Source organism: Lithobates pipiens, unplaced genomic scaffold (genome assembly GCF_037356315.1).
Source record: "Lithobates pipiens isolate NorthernLeopardFrog02 unplaced genomic scaffold, aLitPip1_a1.2 Scaffold_16, whole genome shotgun sequence".
NCBI lineage: Eukaryota > Metazoa > Chordata > Amphibia > Anura > Ranidae > Lithobates > Lithobates pipiens.
This window is the reverse complement of record NW_027507748.1, coordinates 236,305,450-236,324,678: the sequence shown is the minus strand read 5'-3', so window position 1 is coordinate 236,324,678 and position 19,229 is coordinate 236,305,450. Positions and strand designations below refer to the sequence as shown.

Below are 19,229 nucleotides of genomic sequence, written 5' to 3'. Positions count from 1 at the left end.
TCTAATGACTAGCTACTAGTTCCACAAAGGTCCTTGTAAGGACTGGTATAGGTCCACAATATATAGGGTTGTGGTGCACTACTGCTGACTGCTGCCCTATTCTGCAGCAGTCCTTTATCAGTGTAGGGACTGAGGTACAATCTGCTAATCACTAGCTACTAGTTCCACAAAGGTCCTTGTAAAGACTGGTATAGGGGTACTATTTGGTGTGCAGTATATAGTTGTATAATACACGTATAAAATACTTGCACATATATAAAGCATAGTATAGTGCGTTTCCACTGTGCAGCATTGTGACTGCTGAGCGGTTCTGCAGCGATACTACAAAGAGTGACAAACGCAATAAAAAAAATAAAGTATTATAACTGGTGTGATAGACCAGTGACCCCCAAAAATAGATTGAAGCTGGGTGTTATATACCTTCTTCCACATACATACTGCACTTCTCTAGAGACTTTTGTCACAGGGTCATTTAAAAAATGACAGGCAGAGGAAGAGGCAGGCCCTTCCATAGGGGTGGTAGGGGTAGGGCAGGAGCAACAGGCTTGAGCCAAAGTGGCAAATTGCAGAAGGTGCGTGCGATTATGTCAAAGGACGCACCAGACTTTGTTGAGTGGCTCACTCAGCCTTACTCTTCTGCACCCTCCTCATCCTCTCAATCTGCATCCTCTTCTTTACTCTCTGCTATGTGCACCCCCAAAGACACTACCACCATATACCTTCCTCTTAAGTCACAGGAATTATTTTTCGATCCATATCAAGACATTTCCGATGCGCAGCCACTATTGGCATTGGATCAGGAAGAGGAGGTAGCAAAAACCGCCACTCAGCAGTCTGACGACAGTACCCAGATCAGCCCAAGGAGGAGGTTGGTCACCACTGTTGCTGCCTACTCCGAGATCTCTAATTATAGCGGTGGGGAAGGTGACGTCGATGATGACGTGTCTAGTGATGTCACGTGGGTGCCCACAAGAGAGGAAGAGGAGGGGAGTTCAGAGGGAGATATGGACCAGCAGATAGGGAGGAGAAGCAGGAAGATCTTAGATTGCACAGGAGGGACAAAGCAGACTGCGACTGTATCAGGAGCGAGGCATCAACCATGTAAGGTCCCATCTGCCGCTCCTAGGACGCGGGCACATGGCTCCGCAGTGTGAGCTTTTTTTTTAACGTGTCCGCTGCTGACAATAGTGTTGCCATCTGCAATCTTTGCAGTCAACGCATAAGTCGCGGTAAGCCCAACACTCACCTAGGGATGACCACCTTAAGAAGGCACATGAGCTGCCATTACCGAGCCCAGTGGGAGCAATGGAACACACAAAGCCACACTCCAGGCTCTCACCGTCCAGCCTCGTCTTCTACTTCTCCTTCTCCTCTCTCCTCACAATTGTCCTCCACTCCACCTTCCATCACGCCAAGCTCACGTTTTTCTGCAAAAAGGCAGATCAGTGGCTAACACCGCTCAATTTGACAGTTGGTAAAGTGGTGTGTGACAACGGTGCCAATCTGCTTAGCGCATTGAAACAGGGCAAAATTACACACGTGCCATGCATGGCACACGTCTTAAACTTGGTCGTGCAGCGATTCGTTGTCCAATACCCTGGGGTCCAGGACATCTTGCGGCAGGCAAGGAAAATCTCGGACCATTTCAGAAGATCTTACACGGCCATGGCTCGCCTTGCTGACATTCAGCGGCGACACAATCTGCCAGTCAGACGTCTTATTTGCAATTGCCCGACGCGATGGAACTCAACCTTCTATATGCTTGATAGGCTGCTCCAGCAGAAACGTGTAGTTAACGTCTACCTGTATGAACTCTGCAACAGAACAGGTTCTGTGGAGCTAGTTTTTTTTTTCACCGCGCCAGTGGCTGCTCATGCGCGACGCATGCAGACTTCTGCGGCCATTTGATGAGATCACCAAACTGGTCAGACGCAGCCATGGCGCCATCAGTGACATGGTACCTTATGCCTTCTTTATGGAGCGTGCATTGCGTCGTGTCATTGATCAAGCTGTGGAGGAGCAGGAGCGGGAAGATGAGGAAGTCGCAATGCTGGATGAATTCCCAGGGGGGGCTACTCTATCTGAGACAAGTCAACAACAGGAGTCTGAAGAGGAGTCAGAGGAGGAGGGTGCCGGGGCGGATGAGGAGGAGCAAGAAGAGCATGCTTTAAACCTTTCTGGGATCCCTGTTGTTGTGCGTGGATGGGGAAAGGAGAACGAGGAGGACAACATTATCCTGGATGATGAGCACGAGCCAGGCCACCACACCGCTTCCAGTTTAGTGCAAATGGGGGCCTTCATGCTCCAGTGTTTTAACAGGGACCCCTGTATAAAAAGCATAAGGGTCACAGACCTGTACTGGGTGGCAACGTACTTAGACCCCCGGTACAAACACAAAATGCTGGAAATGTTACCACCGTCACAGAGGGCTGTCAGAATGGAGCACTTCCAGGCCTTGCTTCGAGAAATGCTGCATTCTGCTTTTGCGTGCGCTGGCAGAGGAGGAATTACCACTCCCAGAGAAAGAGTTATGGGTACCAATCCAACAGCGCCTGCAAGAAGAGGCTGGTTTGAAGATGTGTTGGTGACTTCTGATATGACGTCATTCTTTCAGCCGACCCATCGACAGGTGTCATCCGGATCCAGCATCCAGATCTAGACTGACAGGTGTCTGACTACATCGGGTTAATGGCCGATGTGGACGCTCTGAGGAGTCATGAACCCCTGGACTACTGGGTGGGCAGGCTTGACCTCTTTCCAGAGCTTGCCCAATTTGCAATGGAACTGTTGGCTTGCCCCTCGTCCAGTGTCCTGTCCGAAAGGACGTTCAGCGCAGCAGGGGGGATCGTGACCGATAAGCGCACTCGCCTAGCTCACGACAGTGTTGACTATCTCACATTTCTAAAAATGAATGAGGCATGATCTCAGAGGAATTCAACACATGTGACCAGTAGACCATGTATATCTCTATAAACAATTTATTTAATCGAGCACACAGACCTTGACCTCACTTTCTTGTACAAAAAAAGCCCACCGTACTATATGCCCATACCCTCCTGTTTGAAGAGGTTGAGCGGTGTCATATTTTTGGGGCCCAGCAGCGAGTTGCTGGTATCAGTGCTGCTGTCAGTGCTCTCTATCTCAGTGCTGGTGTCAGTGCACTCTATCACGGTGCTGGTGTTAGTGCTCTATATCACAGTGCTTGTGTTGGTGCTCTATATCACGGTGCTGGTGTCAGTGCTCTATATCATGGTGCTGGTGTCAGTGCACTCTATCACGGTGCTGGTGTCAGTGCTCTATATCTCGGTGCTGGTGTCAGTGCACTCTATCACGGTGCTGGTGTCAGTGCTCTATATCACAGTGCTGGTGTCAGTGCTCTATATCTCGGTGCTAGTGTCAGTGCTCTATATCTGGGTGCTGGTGTCAGTGCTCTATATCACGGTGCTGGTGTTAGTGCTCTATATCTCGGTGCTGGTGTCAGTGCTCTATATCACGGTGCTGGTGTCAGTGTACTCTATCTCGGTGCTGGTGTCAGTACTCTCTATCACGGTGCTGGTGTCAGTGCTCTATATCACGGTGCTGGTGTCAGTGCACTCTATCACGGTGCTGGTGTCAGTGCTCTATATCTCCGTGCTGGTGCCAGTGCTCTATATCTCCGTGCTGGTGTCAGTGCTCTATATCACGGTGCTGGTGTCAGTGCTCTATATCTGGGTGCTGGTGTCAGTGCTCTATATCTCGGTGCTGGTGTCAGTGCTCTATATCTGGGTGCTGGTGTCAGTGCTCTATATCACGGTGCTGGTGTTAGTGCTCTATATCTCGGTGCTGGTGTCAGTGCTCTATATCACGGTGCTGGTGTCAGTGTACTCTATCTCGGTGCTGGTGTCAGTACTCTCTATCACGGTGCTGGTGTCAGTGCTCTATATCACGGTGCTGGTGTCAGTGCACTCTATCACGGTGCTGGTGTCAGTGCTCTATATCTCCGTGCTGGTGCCAGTGCTCTATATCTCCGTGCTGGTGTCAGTGCTCTATATCACGGTGCTGGTGTCAGTGCTCGATATCACGGTGCTGGTGTCAGTGCTCTATATCACGGTGCTGATGTCAGTGCACTCTATCACGGTGCTGCTGTCAGTGCTCTATATCACAGTGCTGGTGTCAGTGCTCTATATCTCGGTGCTGGTGTCAGTGCTCTATATCTCGGTGCTGGTGTCAGTGCTCTATATCACGGTGCTGGTGTCAGTGCTCTATATCTCGGTGCTGGTGTCAGTACTCTCTATCACGGTGCTGGTGTCAGTGCTCTATATCACGGTGCTGGTGTCAGTGCACTCTATCACGGTGCTGGTGTCAGTGCTCTATATCTCCATGCTGGTGTCAGTGCTCTATATCTCCGTGCTGGTGTCAGTGCTCTATATCTCCGTGCTGGTGTCAGTGCTCTATATCACGGTGCTGGAGTTAGTGCTCTATATCTCGGTGCTGGTGTCAGTGCTCTATATCACGGTGCTGGTGTCAGTGCACTCTATCTCAGTACTGGTGTCAGTGCACTCTATCACGGTGCTGGTGTCAGTGCTCTATATCACGGTGCTGGTGTTGGTGCTCTATATCACGGTGCTGGTGTCAGTGCTCTATATCACGGTGCTGGTGTTGGTGCTCTATATCACGGTGCTGGTGTCAGTGCTCTATATCACGGTGCTGGTGTTGGTGCTCTATATCACGGTGCTGGTGTCAGTGCTCTATATCACGGTGCTGGTGTCGGTGCTCTATATCACGGGGCTGGTGTCAGTGCTCTATATCACGGTGCTGGTGTCAGTGCACTCTATCATGGTGCTGGTGTCAGTGCTCTATATTACGGTGCTGGTGTCAGTGCTCTATATCACGGTGCTGGTGTCAGTGCTCTATATCACGGTGCTGGTGTCAGTGCTCTATATCACGGTGCTGGTGTCAATGCTCTATATCACGGTGCTGATGTCAGCGCACTCTATCACGGTGCTGGTGTCAGTGCTCTATATCACAGTGCTGGTATCAGTGCACTCTATCACGGTGCTGGTGTCAGTGCTCTATATCTCAGTGCTGGTGATCATCTCCTGCATCCTCTTCATAGCCTACCCTGACCTTACCCCTCCTCCATTGCCTTCATGTGCTCCTGAGTCCTGAATTGTCAGAATTTCACATATAAAAAAAGAATGCTTGTAGTTGTCGATCCCAGATTCACTTCATACATGTGTTATGTCAGTGGCCATATGGTGGGACTTTGTGTGCACAGCTAGTAATTATTTTGTGGCTGGAAATATGACCTGTAGGTTTTTAAAATTCACCTGCCTTTGAAGTCAATGGGGCCCGCCGCAAACTTTGTGGTTTGTGAACTTTCGGCCGCGTTCGCGGTTCGCGTTTGCGAAACGTCCTGTCGGAAGTTCATCCATCTCTAATGTCGACCTGCCATACAGTTTATTGGCAAGTGTACCTAAAAGACCCACACCAAAGAACAAAGCGGACCTCTCCTTGCTCCTCATCAGCTGGGATCTCCAACCCCACTATACTATCAGTCCTCTCTGATACCTGCACTGAGAGGAATGAAGGTGTAGAATTAGGTGTGTTACAGCCAAATACTTGTGGGCAATCTGCTAGTGGTACACCAACGTCCAATTGTACCAGGCAAATTTCCCTGCCCCAGCTGCTGCACCATCGAAAGAAGTTCACTCTCAGCCATCCACATGACCAGTGGTTGAATGCTAGCTTGGCTACATTGCTATCACTTCAACTGCTGCCTTTTCAGTTGGTAGATTCGGCCCCCTTCTGTGAGTTTGTGCAATGTGCGGTTCCTCAGTGGCAGGTTCCCAAACACCACTTTTTCTCACGGAAGGCAATTCCGGCTCTCTACCGGCATGTGGAAGGCAATATCCATGCCTCACTGGACAGGGCGGTCAGTGGTAAGGTGAATATTACTGCTGACTCATGGTCCAGCAGGCATGGACAGGGATGTTACCTATCTTTCACGGTGCATCAACTCTTCTGGCAGCTGGGAAGGATGCAGGACAAGGTGCAGTAGTGTTGGAGGTTGTTCCGCCCCCATGCCTCCAAAATGCTACTTTTGGGGATTGTGATACACCTCTCTCCTCCACCCCCTCCTCTTCTTCTTCCTCTATGGCCTCTTCCTGTGCTTTGTCCTCGGAACCAGCGGTGCTCCGTAGGCATTCAAGGGGCTACGCAGGTATGTAGGCAAAAAGATGCCATGCCGTGCTTGCGCTGGTGTGCTTGGGGGACAGGAGCCACACTGGGGCAGAGATTCTGTCATTTCTGCAGGGGCAGGCTGAGAGGTGGTTGACGCAATGCCAGCTTAAGCTAGGAATGGTGGTTTGCGACAATGGCAGCAACCTCCTCTCCGCCCTCCGACAGGGACAAATGACCCATGTCCTTAACTTGGTGGTGCAGCGGTTCTTGGGCAGGTACTCTGGCTTACAGGATTTCCTGAGGCAGGCCAGGAAAGTCTGTGTGCATTTCCGCCGGTCATATAATGCCAGTACTCGGCTGGCTGACCTCCAAAGGGAATTGAACCTGCCCAAGAACTGCCTAATCTGTGACATGCCCATCAGGTGGAACTCAACGTCGGCCATGCTGCAGCAGCTGCAAACTGACCTTCTCCGCAGAAGATACAAATATTTTATCTGAATGAATATGAAACCATTCATTAACATAAAACAATACCTAGGAATCAATACCTAGGAATCATTCAAGATAGTGGCATGTCCTGTAAGTGCCAGTGTGTGCATCATCATCATCATTGTGCCTGCAAACTTCAGTACAGTTAACAAGGGGTTACAGCGGAGTGCACAAGAAAAGGCCTGCTTATCAGACCTGTGGGTGCCAGTCAGTCTGGAAGCTTGGGGTTGGAGCCACGCCCCCGGAGGAAACCCAGCGTGCCCTGCTAACAGTGAGAGAGAGAGGAACAAGATGGTGTAAGCTACATGTGTGTACCCAGAGCTGACCTGGTTGGCTGACATGCTGAATCTGACACTGGTGTCAGGCTGGAACATCGAGGGGGATTCACCCTCAGATTGATTGAAGGGATGGAGAGGCTGTGTCTGCTGTGTCCTGGGTGAAGAAGGCTGACAGCAGTGGTCAGTGCCTAGATCTGGTGTGTGCACTGTGACGTGCCACTCTCCAGGCTGATGCCAAGCGAACAGGAGCCACTCAACTACAGCATGGACCTGCAGTCAGGCCTCTACATTGAACAGCTACAAAAATCCTGGAAGGCCAATTAGGCCTTGAAGCATCTGCCAAAGGTGGAATTCTGTCTGAGGCTGGTGACTCCCCTGCAAAGAACAGTAACATCGGGGAAGAAAATCAGACGTTTGCCTCGGCCTGCAAGCAGATTGGGGAGCTGCCACCTACCATTACTGCCCAACAGGAGCCAGATGCTGCCCCAGAAGGTACCCGTACACCCTGCCAGCCTCACCTGGAAGGAGCCAGTGCTAGAAGACAGCCATTTTCAGATGAGTTAGTGGGGAATGGTAGTGGTGGGTGCATAGACTGGGGGTTGCCTAGACTGCAGGCAGACTTGTTGTTCCCCTTTTCCCCTCCCACTGTATTTTTATGAGATGACCTTGCTCTTCTTTTGCCAGCCATGGGGAGAGGCTGGCAAAAAACAGTACTACAGTAAAAACAGTATTGCAGGACACAGCACCGCTGTAATACAGATCAAGTTCTAGATGCCATGTTGAAAGCCAGGATTTTTCAGCAGTAGTTGGGGGAGGAGTGGCAGCGGTAAGATTGACACAACATATGCCTTGTGTACTTTGATGACATTTTTTTTTTGAGTTTGTTCAGTATGTCCTAAGCTCACAACTGGTTAAGATGATATTGTTGTGACTGCACAATTTCTAATTTTTCTATTAAAGCACTAAGGAAATGTATTTCTTTTACAAAAGTGCTTTACCCATTAACATCCAAAATTCATATGTGCAGAACTGGAGTGTGTGTGTACAGTATGTCTGCTCAGATACAGAAAATAAATAAATCTCTCTTCTCCTGATTGTCAGTCAGTTTCTATACAACATAATCACAGCTGCTATTTATATATTGGTAAAGAGCTGTGACATGAGAGAGAGGGTGATCACAATAGCCTATATGCATTGAAGCTGTTGGGTATTCCAGCAAAATAAATAGTTAGGATCACAAAAAAAAGCTCCAGGCATCAAATAAATCCCCTTAATTTGAACCTTTATATAATTTTTCTTTCATTGAACTCAGACTGAGAACTGTCCTTATGCAAACAGGTGATTTGGTCCATAATGCATAAACACTGGCAATTTTTTAGATCCAGGAGGCACAGGTGCAGTGTACTGACCACCGCCATCAGCCTGTCAATGTTATTGAAAGGATGAAATATGGGTAGCTGTACACTGCTCCAAGCTGGGCTCTTGTACATGGCTATATGCATACAAGAATGTCCATACTGATGTCTTGAACACAGAAAGTCCCCATTTGTGGCATACATCCCGGTACACATATGTGAATACCACTCGAAACAATGTACAGTCCTGCACAGCCACCGCATATTTCAGCCTACCATTGATTGAAATGGGCTACTGGCAGTGAGCTGTATGTTGCATCCATGCTCCCCGTGCAGTGAAATACGCTTAACATGTACACTGCTGCTGATAAACGGACGTTTAGGAGAAGTTGGGTGTTTTTTTTTTCAGCTGCCCCTGAACTCTTCTCTGTTATCTTATCAGTACATGTACACAGAGTCATGTATTGTATATTCCTTTCAAGGCAGATGAGTTTAGATGCATTTTTTGTAAAGCATAAAAATGCATTCAGGATGTATGTTCAGAGGCATTTAATACACCAAACACCTGTAACAGCATAAACATGTGTAAACACAGTAACTCGGGTTTAGCCACGTTTCGTTTACAGGCTTTTTACATTTTTGGCTATTTAAAAAATAAATAAAAATGCTTCTAAACACGGTAAGCAAAACGGATGTATTTAAACATCGTTTACTATCTGTCAAGTTAAATCGTTTGGGGAGGTTGTAAAACGACCCATGTACATTAAGCCTTAGACTAGTATAAGTTGATTTTTGATTATTTCCTTTAAGTTGCTGCATCTTACAAACACAAATCTATTTGTAAATCTGGCAAATTGGTAATTTCACTTTTTTTGCTGGAAAATTATTCCAGCATGCAAAGAATCAAATAGTACGTGGTCTATTTTTGCTTTTATTCCTAAAATTGCATACATTTCTGTCGATCAGGCAGGTGTGCTTGCAAAAGTTCAAATGAAAAAACTTTTATTATTTGGTTTCTGATAAATAATTCTGAAGCTCTATTGATTTGATCACCCAAAATTTGTTGCTTGTCACAGTCAGCTGATATTATTTTATATAATTTAGGTACACACTTATTGGTGAACGTTATAGAAGCTGTCAAGCAGATGGAAATTGGAGCTTGCCTATTCCTGAATGTGAAGGTACAGTAAAAAAAGTACAGTAAGATTTAACTTAGAAAAAAAAAGGTTTACTCTTTTTTCATATCTCCAGAAATTGTTGGAAAAAATAGATTTTCAGAAGTCTCATCATGTCTCTTAGCAGTTAGCTGCTTTCCAAAATAGGGTCATTTTGTGTATTTTTTACTGTTCGGGCACTTCAGGGCTTTCAAATATTTAATAGGCAGGCAGGACATAGGATACATGATTTCTACCCCTTGAAAGCTTGACGGTAATCTTTGGACTTTGGGACCCTTTATGCAGCAGAAAAGGTCTCAGACGTGGTATTCCCATACTCAGAATGCAGAGTAGCAGAATGTTTTTTGGATGTATATCTAAGCATGTCCATGCTTTGTGTGAGAAATATATCACTTTCACAACGTTGTGTATGTTATTGTTTTCAGAAAACGTGAAAAAGTAGAAAACTTTAAAAGAAAAAAATGAAATCTTTAAAAGGATTTTTAAAAACCTTTTAAAAGGATCCTTTTCTAAAGGAAACTCTTTCAGCAGAAATATTTTCGCATTGTTTTTTTTTTTTAATTCTTTCAGATATAGTTGTTTGTGGTGACTGTTAAAAGGCTCTCCCCACTATGATCTGATGCATGCATAAGACCTTTGGTAGATGTAAAAAGCCTTGTTTAAAGGGGTCTTGATGTTTGTCGCTGTCACATTATGAGCATTTAACTGTAGCCTTGCAGACTCTGGCAAAGTCTTCTATAGATGCGCTAAATCAGAATCTCCTTGCATTCTTCAAGGACCTTTATCTCAAAGGCACAACACTTTCTGAGAGGATGTGGTTTGTCATGCATGACACAGTAAGTAGAAGTTTGTGTCTTTTTACCTTTCTCTGCTTTTGAAGTTTGTTGTATGTGTAGAGATAATGTTTCTAAAGTCTCTATATGTAGTAGTAGTGAGGTTTCTAATTTTACAGTTGGGGGTAGGAATATAAAATAAAACCAAAGAATTTCCAAGCTCAACTTATCAACCAGCCTGCGACCAACCAAATGAACCTGTCTAACAGTATGCGTTAAAAACAGGGGTTTAGTTGCACACATTTGCATACATGCATAAGCTGCAGGCCATGGCAAGGCACCCTGTATACTGTAGACCCTAACTCTACCTTTTGAAGAGTCTCCACAGTGGGAGCACTTGTTAGAGAGGAGTTAGCTTGAAAATTCTTTGGTTTTATTTTACATGCGTTTGCCCTTCCAGTGCTCCTTGCTGTAAAGACCAGTTATAGGTGGGGCAGTGACCTTTTTTTGTATTGTTGACATATTGGCCAGGCACTGCACTGACACCTTTGCTGCCATTGTGCAATGTGCTGGATATTCAGTGTGCTCCTGCACCTTTAAGAAGGGTAAGGCTCCCTTCAGTCATCTGCCTTTCATCTATCAATTAGAATACATGTGCTCCCACTGTGGAGACTCTTCAAAGTTAGAGTTAGGGTCTGTAGGATACAGGGTGTCTTGCCGTGGCCTGCAGCTTATGCATGTATTTGCAAATGTGTGCAACTAAACCCCTGTTTTTAACGCCTACTGTTAGAGGTTAATTCTGTTGGTCGCAGGCTGGTTGGTAAGTTGAACTTGGAAATTATTTGGTTTTATTTTACAGGCGTTTGCCCTTCCAGTGGTCCTTGCTGTGAAGACCAGTTATAGGTGGGGGCAGTGACGTTTTTTTGGATTGGGGGTAGGAATACCTGAGTTGATAATTGAGAAGCTTGGGTCATTCTTAGATCTGTTACAGATTATCTGAAAAAAAGGTGAAAACAGGCTTGAGCTTCCTCTTCATACCTTGAACCTACTGTTTCCCTTTTATTTTATTTATTTTTTTGGAGTGTGTATAACAATTTTGATGTAAAGTGGTATGGGGCGGCACAGTGGTGTAGTGGGTAGCACTCTCCCCTAGCAGTAAAAAGGGTCACTTGTTTTGAATCCCAACCACCACACTACCTGCCTGGAGTTTGCATGTTCTCCCTGTGCCGGCATGGGTTTCCTCCGGGTACTCCGGTTTCCTCCCACACTCCAAAGACAGGCTGGTAGCTTAATTGGCTTTTGTCCAAAATTGGCCATAGCATATGAATGTTAGTTGAGGACCTTGGATTGTGGGCTCCTTGAGGGTAGGGAGCAATGTATTGTGGAGTGCTGTGTAAATTGACAGCGCTATATGGGTACCTTAAATAATGATATAATACATGAGCATCTTAATGAGGCACAATGTACGAGTATAGGGACAATTGTAGACACTCACTCAGGTTGAACTGGATGGACTGGTGTCTTTATTCAACCTTACTAACTAAGATCACTTAGTTCCTAGAACTTTTGATTGTCTCTGTTGAACTAGGAAAAATCCTTTAATCTTTTCAATATAGTACGCTTTGGAGGGTTTGGGGCTGTCATTAGTTTGCTCTCTCCCATGTAAGATTAAGTGCATTGTTTCATTCAGTTGAACAGTTTAAAGTATCTTAACACAATCTGATAACTGAGGGACTAACCACATGATCAGCAGATTGTGTTTTTTTTCATAGTTAGGTTGTTAATCAGACGCTAATGTTTTAGTTCTTTTAGACCTTTGTCAGGACAGGCACTCCTTCACCATGTCAGGGCTTGGTTCAAGCCTTCCTTATCTGAGCTAGCAGCTCATCTGCCAGCTAATGGAAAACTCCTATCTTTCCAAAGTTACTCAGCTGTTGATGATATCCTGCTTGTCAGCCCTGCCTACTTAAGCCGTCCAGCCCAGAGGATCTCTGCCTTCGCCTTAGTCAACATCACAGAGATGCTCTCCTACATTCCTGTCAAAACTTGCTTGGCTGACATCCCTTTGGGCTCCAGATCCTGCTTGGTGCTTTACTAAGCTCATCTCCAGCTCCCTGATGTTTGGCTTGTCCAGCTATCCGTTCCGGTTCCTGAACTCTGGTTATGTTTTAACTACATTTTGTTCTATTTACATTTATTATTAAACAAGTGTGATTTAACTGTACTTCTGTCTCGGTCTGATTTCATGGTTTCTGACAGTAGGTGAAGGCCATGAATTCAGAAGATACAATCAATCCACTTTTTGGTAATATTTTTTCCAGATTGGATGAGGAAGATCACAGCATGGATCAGTTTGCCATGGCGTTACAAACGCTCCTGAGTCACGCGGCTCATCTGGAATCTCCCACTGTGGCTGCTCTTGTACAACCTGAGTTGCAGGATATCCCTGCTGCTGTGCTAGTCTCTGTGGAGGCACCCACCTCAAGTATTACCTCTATAAGAGGTATGTCTGGTTCTGCTCCGCTTCCCCAGCGATTTGGGGGCAATCCAATTCAATGCAGAGGGTTTGTCAACCAGGTTATGATATATTTTGAGATGCTGTCCCAGGCGTTTCCCATGGATAGAAGCAAAGTAGGTTTTGTGATATCTTTGCCTTCTGAGAGAGCCTTGGTTGGGAGACGCAAAAACCTGTTGTCTTGAGTTACCCTGAGTTTGGGGCCTCCTTCAAAAGGGTATTTGACATTCCCGCAGGCTCTGCTTCTGCTGCCAAGTGCCTCATGTCCATCAAACAGAGTACAAGAACTGTTGCTGACTACGCCATTGAATTCCGTACTCTGTCAGCAGAGGTTGTTTGGAACAATGAGGCCCCCGTGGCTGCTTTTTCTTATGGTCTCTCGGATTCCATCAAGGATGAGATAGCAGCCTGAGATATACCCACTGAGCTGGAGAAGTTGATCACCTTTGCCATCCTCATTGACTCCAGACTCAGAGAAAGACTCTCGAAGCCCTTGCGGAAGCCTCCTGTACGTTTGCCTCCGAGCTTTGCAGTCCCACCTGTGCCTCCCTCACCTGCCATGCCTCCTGGTACCAAGTCGGTCAGTTAAGATAAACCCATGCACTTGGGTTTCGCGCGTCTCTCTGCAGATGAGAGAACCTTTAGGAGGGAGAGATTTTGCCTTTATTGTGGCTATGCAGGTCACGTTTTGAAGTTTTGTCCTAACCGTCCAGGGAACGCCGAACCTTGAGGTCCTGTCACAGACAGACCTTAGGTTGCGTTGTTTCGTCCCCAGTTATCCAGAAGGATAAGCACCTGGTTTCGGTCACTCTTTCTTGGGCTGATTCGTTCATCGGGATACAGGCTCTAATCACTGTCCATTGATGCTGCCTATTTGTTGAAGCATTCGATTCCACTGCAGCTGCATGACACTCTGCTTGCCATTGAGATTCTTGATGGGAGACCTCTACAGCCTGCCCATGTGACTCATGCGACGGTTCCATGGTCCATGGCGGTAGGGGCTCTTCACTATGGTAATCCAATTCCAAGTTATTTCCTCACCTAAATTTCCACTGGTTATTGGTTATCCTTAGTTACAGAGGCACAACCCCTCTTTTGATTGGCTCCGTGCTGAGGTTCTCTCCTGGTCACCACAATGCAGTGAGACGTGCTTCCAGAAGGTAGCCAAGGTCCTGTGTACCTCTTCGCTGTCCTCCCTGACAGAGGAGTACCGTGATTTTAGCGATGTCTTTGACAAAGGTCAAGCTGGTAGTTTGCCTCCACTCCAGCTGTATGATTGCACAATTGACCTTCAACCTGGTGCCATACCCCCTCATGGCCGAGTTTACCCTTTGTCGGTCTTGGAGGATAAGGCCATGGAGGAGTATGGTGCAGACACACTTTCTCGAGGTTTCATTCGCAAATCCTCGTGCTGATGCTGGTTACTTCTTTGTGAAGAAGAAGAGTTGTGAACTGAGACCTTGTATTGGTTATAGGGGTATCATGATTAAGAATGCCTATAAATAAAATCTTTGGGACGAAATTGGAGATGGACCCCAAACTCTGTGTGCTGGAGTATAGGAGGCTGCTGGGGGAAGGGAAGAGCACTACAACAGCAGTGCTACATTGTCTATTTCAAGCACGAAAACTTATCGCACAGAGGTGGCAATCAAAGAGATCTCGATCAGTGAGTGAATGGATTCATATTATCAGTGAGGTATTATGGAAGGAGAAAGCAGCTTATATAAAAAGAGGAAATCTCATTGAATTTGAGAAGATGCGGAGACCATGGCTGGCTGAAATGGGATATCCCCCTTAAGAGGGAAGAAGTAGGAGTAAGATAGGGGTAAAACCTAAGTAATGGAATAGGATTGTTAATAAGTTATGAATTACTATTTGTGACGTGTTGAACATTTTTTTTATAGGAAATGACATCTGGTATAGAATATTTAGTGTGTGCTGATATATATAAGAATAAAAACAATAATGGAGCCAAGAAAGCAATAAGATAGTAAGTTAAGAGAGTGTTAAAGGGATGGGGGGAGGTGGGAGGATAGGGGATATAGTTGGTTGGTAAACAAATATGGGTAGTGAAGAGGAGGGAGGGGGGGGTGGATTGTTGTAAAATATCTTGAATACGGTGTATCTTGGCTTCTCTCTTCTCTTTTTTACTTTTATTGTGAAGTTTTTTAACAGAGGAAAAATCTCAATAAAGAATAAATAATAATTAAAAAAAGAATGCCTATTTGATTCCATTGATTACAGAGTTATTTGACCGCCTCAAGTGAACAACGGTTTTCACAAAGCTTGATTTGAGAGGGGCATACAATCCCGTGAGGATTAAGGAGGGCAACAAGTGGAAAACTGCATTTAATACCAGAGCAGGCCATTATGAATACCTCATAGTGCCTTTTGGCCTTTGCAACACCCCAGCAGTTTTCCAGGAATTTATTAACGATGTCCTCTGAGATTTGTTGCAGTTATGTGTGGTGGTTTATCTTGACAATATCCTTATATTTTCCAAGTCCCTGGAGAGCCATCACACAGATGTCTGTCGTGTGCTTCAGAAACTAAGAGAACAATCTCTATTGTAAACTGGAGAAGTGTGAGTTCCATCGTGAACAGGTTAAATTCATGTCATTTCCACTGCTGGTTTTTCAATGGACTCAGAGAAACTTTTGCCAGTCCTACAGTGGCCCCGATCCGTGGGTTTATGTCCATTGCAGCGTTTTCTGGTCTTTGCCAACTATTATGTGAAGTTTATTCCTAACTTCTCTTCTCTGGTCAAGCCCCTGACTGATATGAGCAGAAAGGACGGTAACTCGAAGAGTTGGTCTCTGGAGTCCATTAAGGCCTTTGAGAGTCTCAAGGCTGCCTTTGTTTCTGCTCCTGTGTTGGCAAATCCTGATCCTATATTACCTTTTTATCCTTGAGGTTGATGCCTCTGAGACTGGTGTTGGCACCCTTCTGTCTCAATGTCCTACCTCTGAGAGCGCTATGCATCCTTGTGGCTACTTTCCAAAAAAATTGTCACCTGCGGAGTACAATTATGAGAGTGGTGACAGAGAGCTGTTGGCGATCATTTTAGCCCTAAATGAATGGAGAAATCTCCTCAACTGTACCACTGTGCCGGTTCTATTGACCATAAGAATCTCACATTCTTGTCTGAGGCTAAATGCCGATCTCCCAGAAGGGCACAGTGGGCTCTTTTCTTGTCAAGTTTCAATTACATTGTCTCATTCTTACCCGATACTAAGAATTTAAGGGCATGATGCCTTGTCACAACAATTTTCCTCCACTTCCAAGTTGGAGTCGGTACCAGTTGCTGTGGTTCCTCCTGATCGTATTCTGGCTACGGTTTGCACCAGTCTCACTTCTCCTTTGGGTGACAAAATTCTTGCTGCTCAGGTCCATGCTCCTCATGAGAAACCTTGTGAATGCTGCTTTGTCCCAGAGAGTCTTCATACTGCTGTGCTCCAGACTTACCATTTTCCCAAGGCCACTGGCCACCTTGGGAAGAATCAACTCGTTTGGGCCATTTCCCAACAATTCTGGTGGCCTAGTCTACATGCTGATGTAACTGCCTTCGTAGCTGTCTATTCCATGTGTGCTCAGAGTAAGTCTCCACGACACCTTCCAGTGGGCCTTCTACAACCCATACCCAATGGAGAGAAGCCCTGGACCCACCTGTCTATGGATTTCATTGTGTAGTTACCCAACTCGCAGGGCAACACAGTTATCCTTATGCTGGTTGACTGGTTCTTAAAAATTTCATTGTATTTCACTTAAGAAGTTGCCCACTTCTAAGGAACTGGTTTCCATATTTGATTGGGAGATCTTTCACTTACATGGGCTACCCAAGGTGATTGTCTTGGACAGGGGTAGTCAGTTTGTGTCTCGGTTCTGGCGAGCCTTTTGTGCACAGTTGGGAATTCAGCTTGATTTTTCCTCTGCGTATCACCTGCAGTCTAATGGGGCTGTAGAATGAGCCAATCAGTCCTTGGATCAATTTCTATGTTGCTATATTTCGGACCATTATAACAACTGGTCAGACCTATTACTGTGGGCACATTTTGCATACAATAGTGCCTTGAATTCTGCTTCTCGATTGTTTATGGCAAACTATGGTTTCCAACTTTCAATGTCGTCTGACTCATTTGTTCTGCATTAGAGGAGCATCTCCGTGGTCTTCATTCCACTTGAGCACAAGTCCAGGAGGCTTTGCGACATGCTAATGATAGGTACAGACTCCATACTGCCCGCAGACGCCTGCCCACGGCTTCCTACCAGGTTGGGGACAGGGTCTGGCTGTCATCTTGCAACCTCCGACTTCATGTTCTCTTACTGAAGTTCACACCTCGGTTTATTGGGCCTTTCCGTATTCTTTGCAGGACTAACCCAGTGGCTTACGCATTAGACCTTCCTTCTAACATGCATATTTTTTATGTATTTCATGTCTCCTTATTAAAATCTTTGATCTGCAACCGCTTTACCACCTCAGTGCCACGTCCTCACCCTATACAGGTTGAGAACCATGAGGAGTATGAAGTACAGTCCATTGTTGCCTTCCATAGGTTCCATGAGTGCATAGAGTACCTGGTGCATTGGAAGGGGTATGGTCCAAAGGAACGCTCTTGGGTCTCATTCTCGACGTACATGCCCCTGTCCTCCTCTGCAATTTCCATAGACGTATTCCCCTCAAGCCAGGTGGTCCTCCGAGGGGGAGGGGTCGTTGAGGGAGTACTGTCAGGGCTGGGCTCAGCCCTTCCTTCTCTGAGCTGGCCGCTCAGCTGTCTCTTAACACAATCTGATGACTGAGGGACTAACCACATGATCAGCAGATCATGTTTTTTTTCATAGTTAGGTTGTTAATCAGACACTAATGTTTTAGTTTTTTTAAGACCTTGTCAGGACAGGCACTCCTTCACCACTCCTTCACCATGTCAGAGAAACTCTGTGGATCAAACGACTCAATGCGACCTCTCCCCCAGGAATTAATGAAATGATTTCCTACAAATCTTTTTTATAGGATGGCACTCCCGAATGATGGGACTGCCATCCTAGACTGTCAGCTATGATTTGCTCTCATGTCTTCATTATTCTTTGACTATGCCTGATTTTAAAATCTCATTACCGGGACTAGGGTTACCCCTGTTGGCTTTTGTGGTATGGGAGTGAGGGATTCTCCCCTTCTCCAATTGTGATCTTCCATTTATTTAATTTGTTTAAGTATTGTGTATACAATTTGACTTGTTGTTTCTACTTTTACTTTACATTGTGGGCTGTGTAGGAGCTCTGCTCACCTTTTCCCTAGTGGCGTGTCGGGTCTAATTTTTTGGGGCCCTACCCTTAAGTGGGTTCCCTGGTGGCAGATGCGTGCCCACCCTGGCGGGACCTCACATTTATTGATGCGGTCCCTGCTTGCATAGACCTAGCCTAGGCATTGTTCCTTGGCTGATATGGCCTGTGCGCACTTGTGCAGTGGTTATATTGACCCGTGCAGTCTTGTCTGTACGGGTCTATTGTTGGTGGACGCTACTTGTGGCCCGGATGGTCAGCGCGCATGCGTGCCCGGCACCTTTGTGTGTGGGCCGCATTCGCATTGTCCACTTGGCCCTGTGGGGCCTCCATCAATGAACGCCTGTGACGAACATGCACATGCATTTGCATGTGTACGTTCGTCTGAGCGGTGTGGGCGGGCTGACCCCGTGGCGTCAGACGCCGCCGTTCGGCAGCGTTATACGCCATGTGGGTTGGGGAGCTTAAATAGAGGCTGCTTGTCAGTCCTCTGTTGAGCGATTTGGGACCGTGACGCTGGGCGTTCATCTGGGCGATTGCTTGTACAGGTAGGTACGTATACAATTTGAATCGATCGGATTACAATTCTTTTTTATTGTGCTGTATTATTGTGCTTTGGATGATGATCCTTTTCTTCGCACCAACAGTTTGTATTGTGCTGAAGGCCTGTGTGGCCACTATCTTGGAACTTGGATAATTTGTACTTGGAGATATAATTTTATAACTTTCGGTGAAAGAAATGTCTGATACATCTGTAGCTCATTCAGCACTTCTGTGACTTTAATTACCCTTGTATATCTCGCCCATGTGCTCGCCCATGCGTAGACTCTGGCCGTTTTACATTCAATGGTGAGTGGGATGTTGGGGAAAATATCTTTTTGGTGTGGGTTTATTCTAACCCCCCTCTTCCCCCCCCCCTTTTCCTTTCCCTCCTGCCCTCCTCTCCCTCCCCATTTCTTCCCCTTTTTTTGCTCCATTTTTCTCACTTCCTTTTATACCATATCCCCCTCCCAGTTTTTTCCTTTGTCCGCAGTTAATTATTATTTTTTTCTCTCTTTCTCAAATCTTCCACTCTCTTGATACCAGAGCTGGGCCTATATACTCCCCCGCATTTTCCGCTGGGGGAATTGGCAGGCCCTGTTGACCTGTCGCTACTGGTTGTATTGGTGAGCCGATCTCCTAACTTTGATCTATGTCTAATTATG

General features: G+C 46.1%; 1 protein-coding gene across 7 annotated transcripts in view; it reads left to right on the top strand.

The window, feature by feature from the left end:
* LOC143982461 (C4b-binding protein alpha chain-like) overlaps nucleotides 1–19,229 on the top strand; it is a 505,748-nt gene that overhangs the window by 364,086 nt on the left and 122,433 nt on the right. For all 7 annotated transcript variants that reach the window (XM_077481187.1, XM_077481191.1, XM_077481190.1 and 4 more), the window contains one exon: nucleotides 9,389–9,465. In XM_077481187.1, the coding sequence (XP_077337313.1) occupies nucleotides 9,389–9,465 (77 nt within the window). The remainder of the gene's footprint in view (nucleotides 1–9,388; nucleotides 9,466–19,229) is intronic.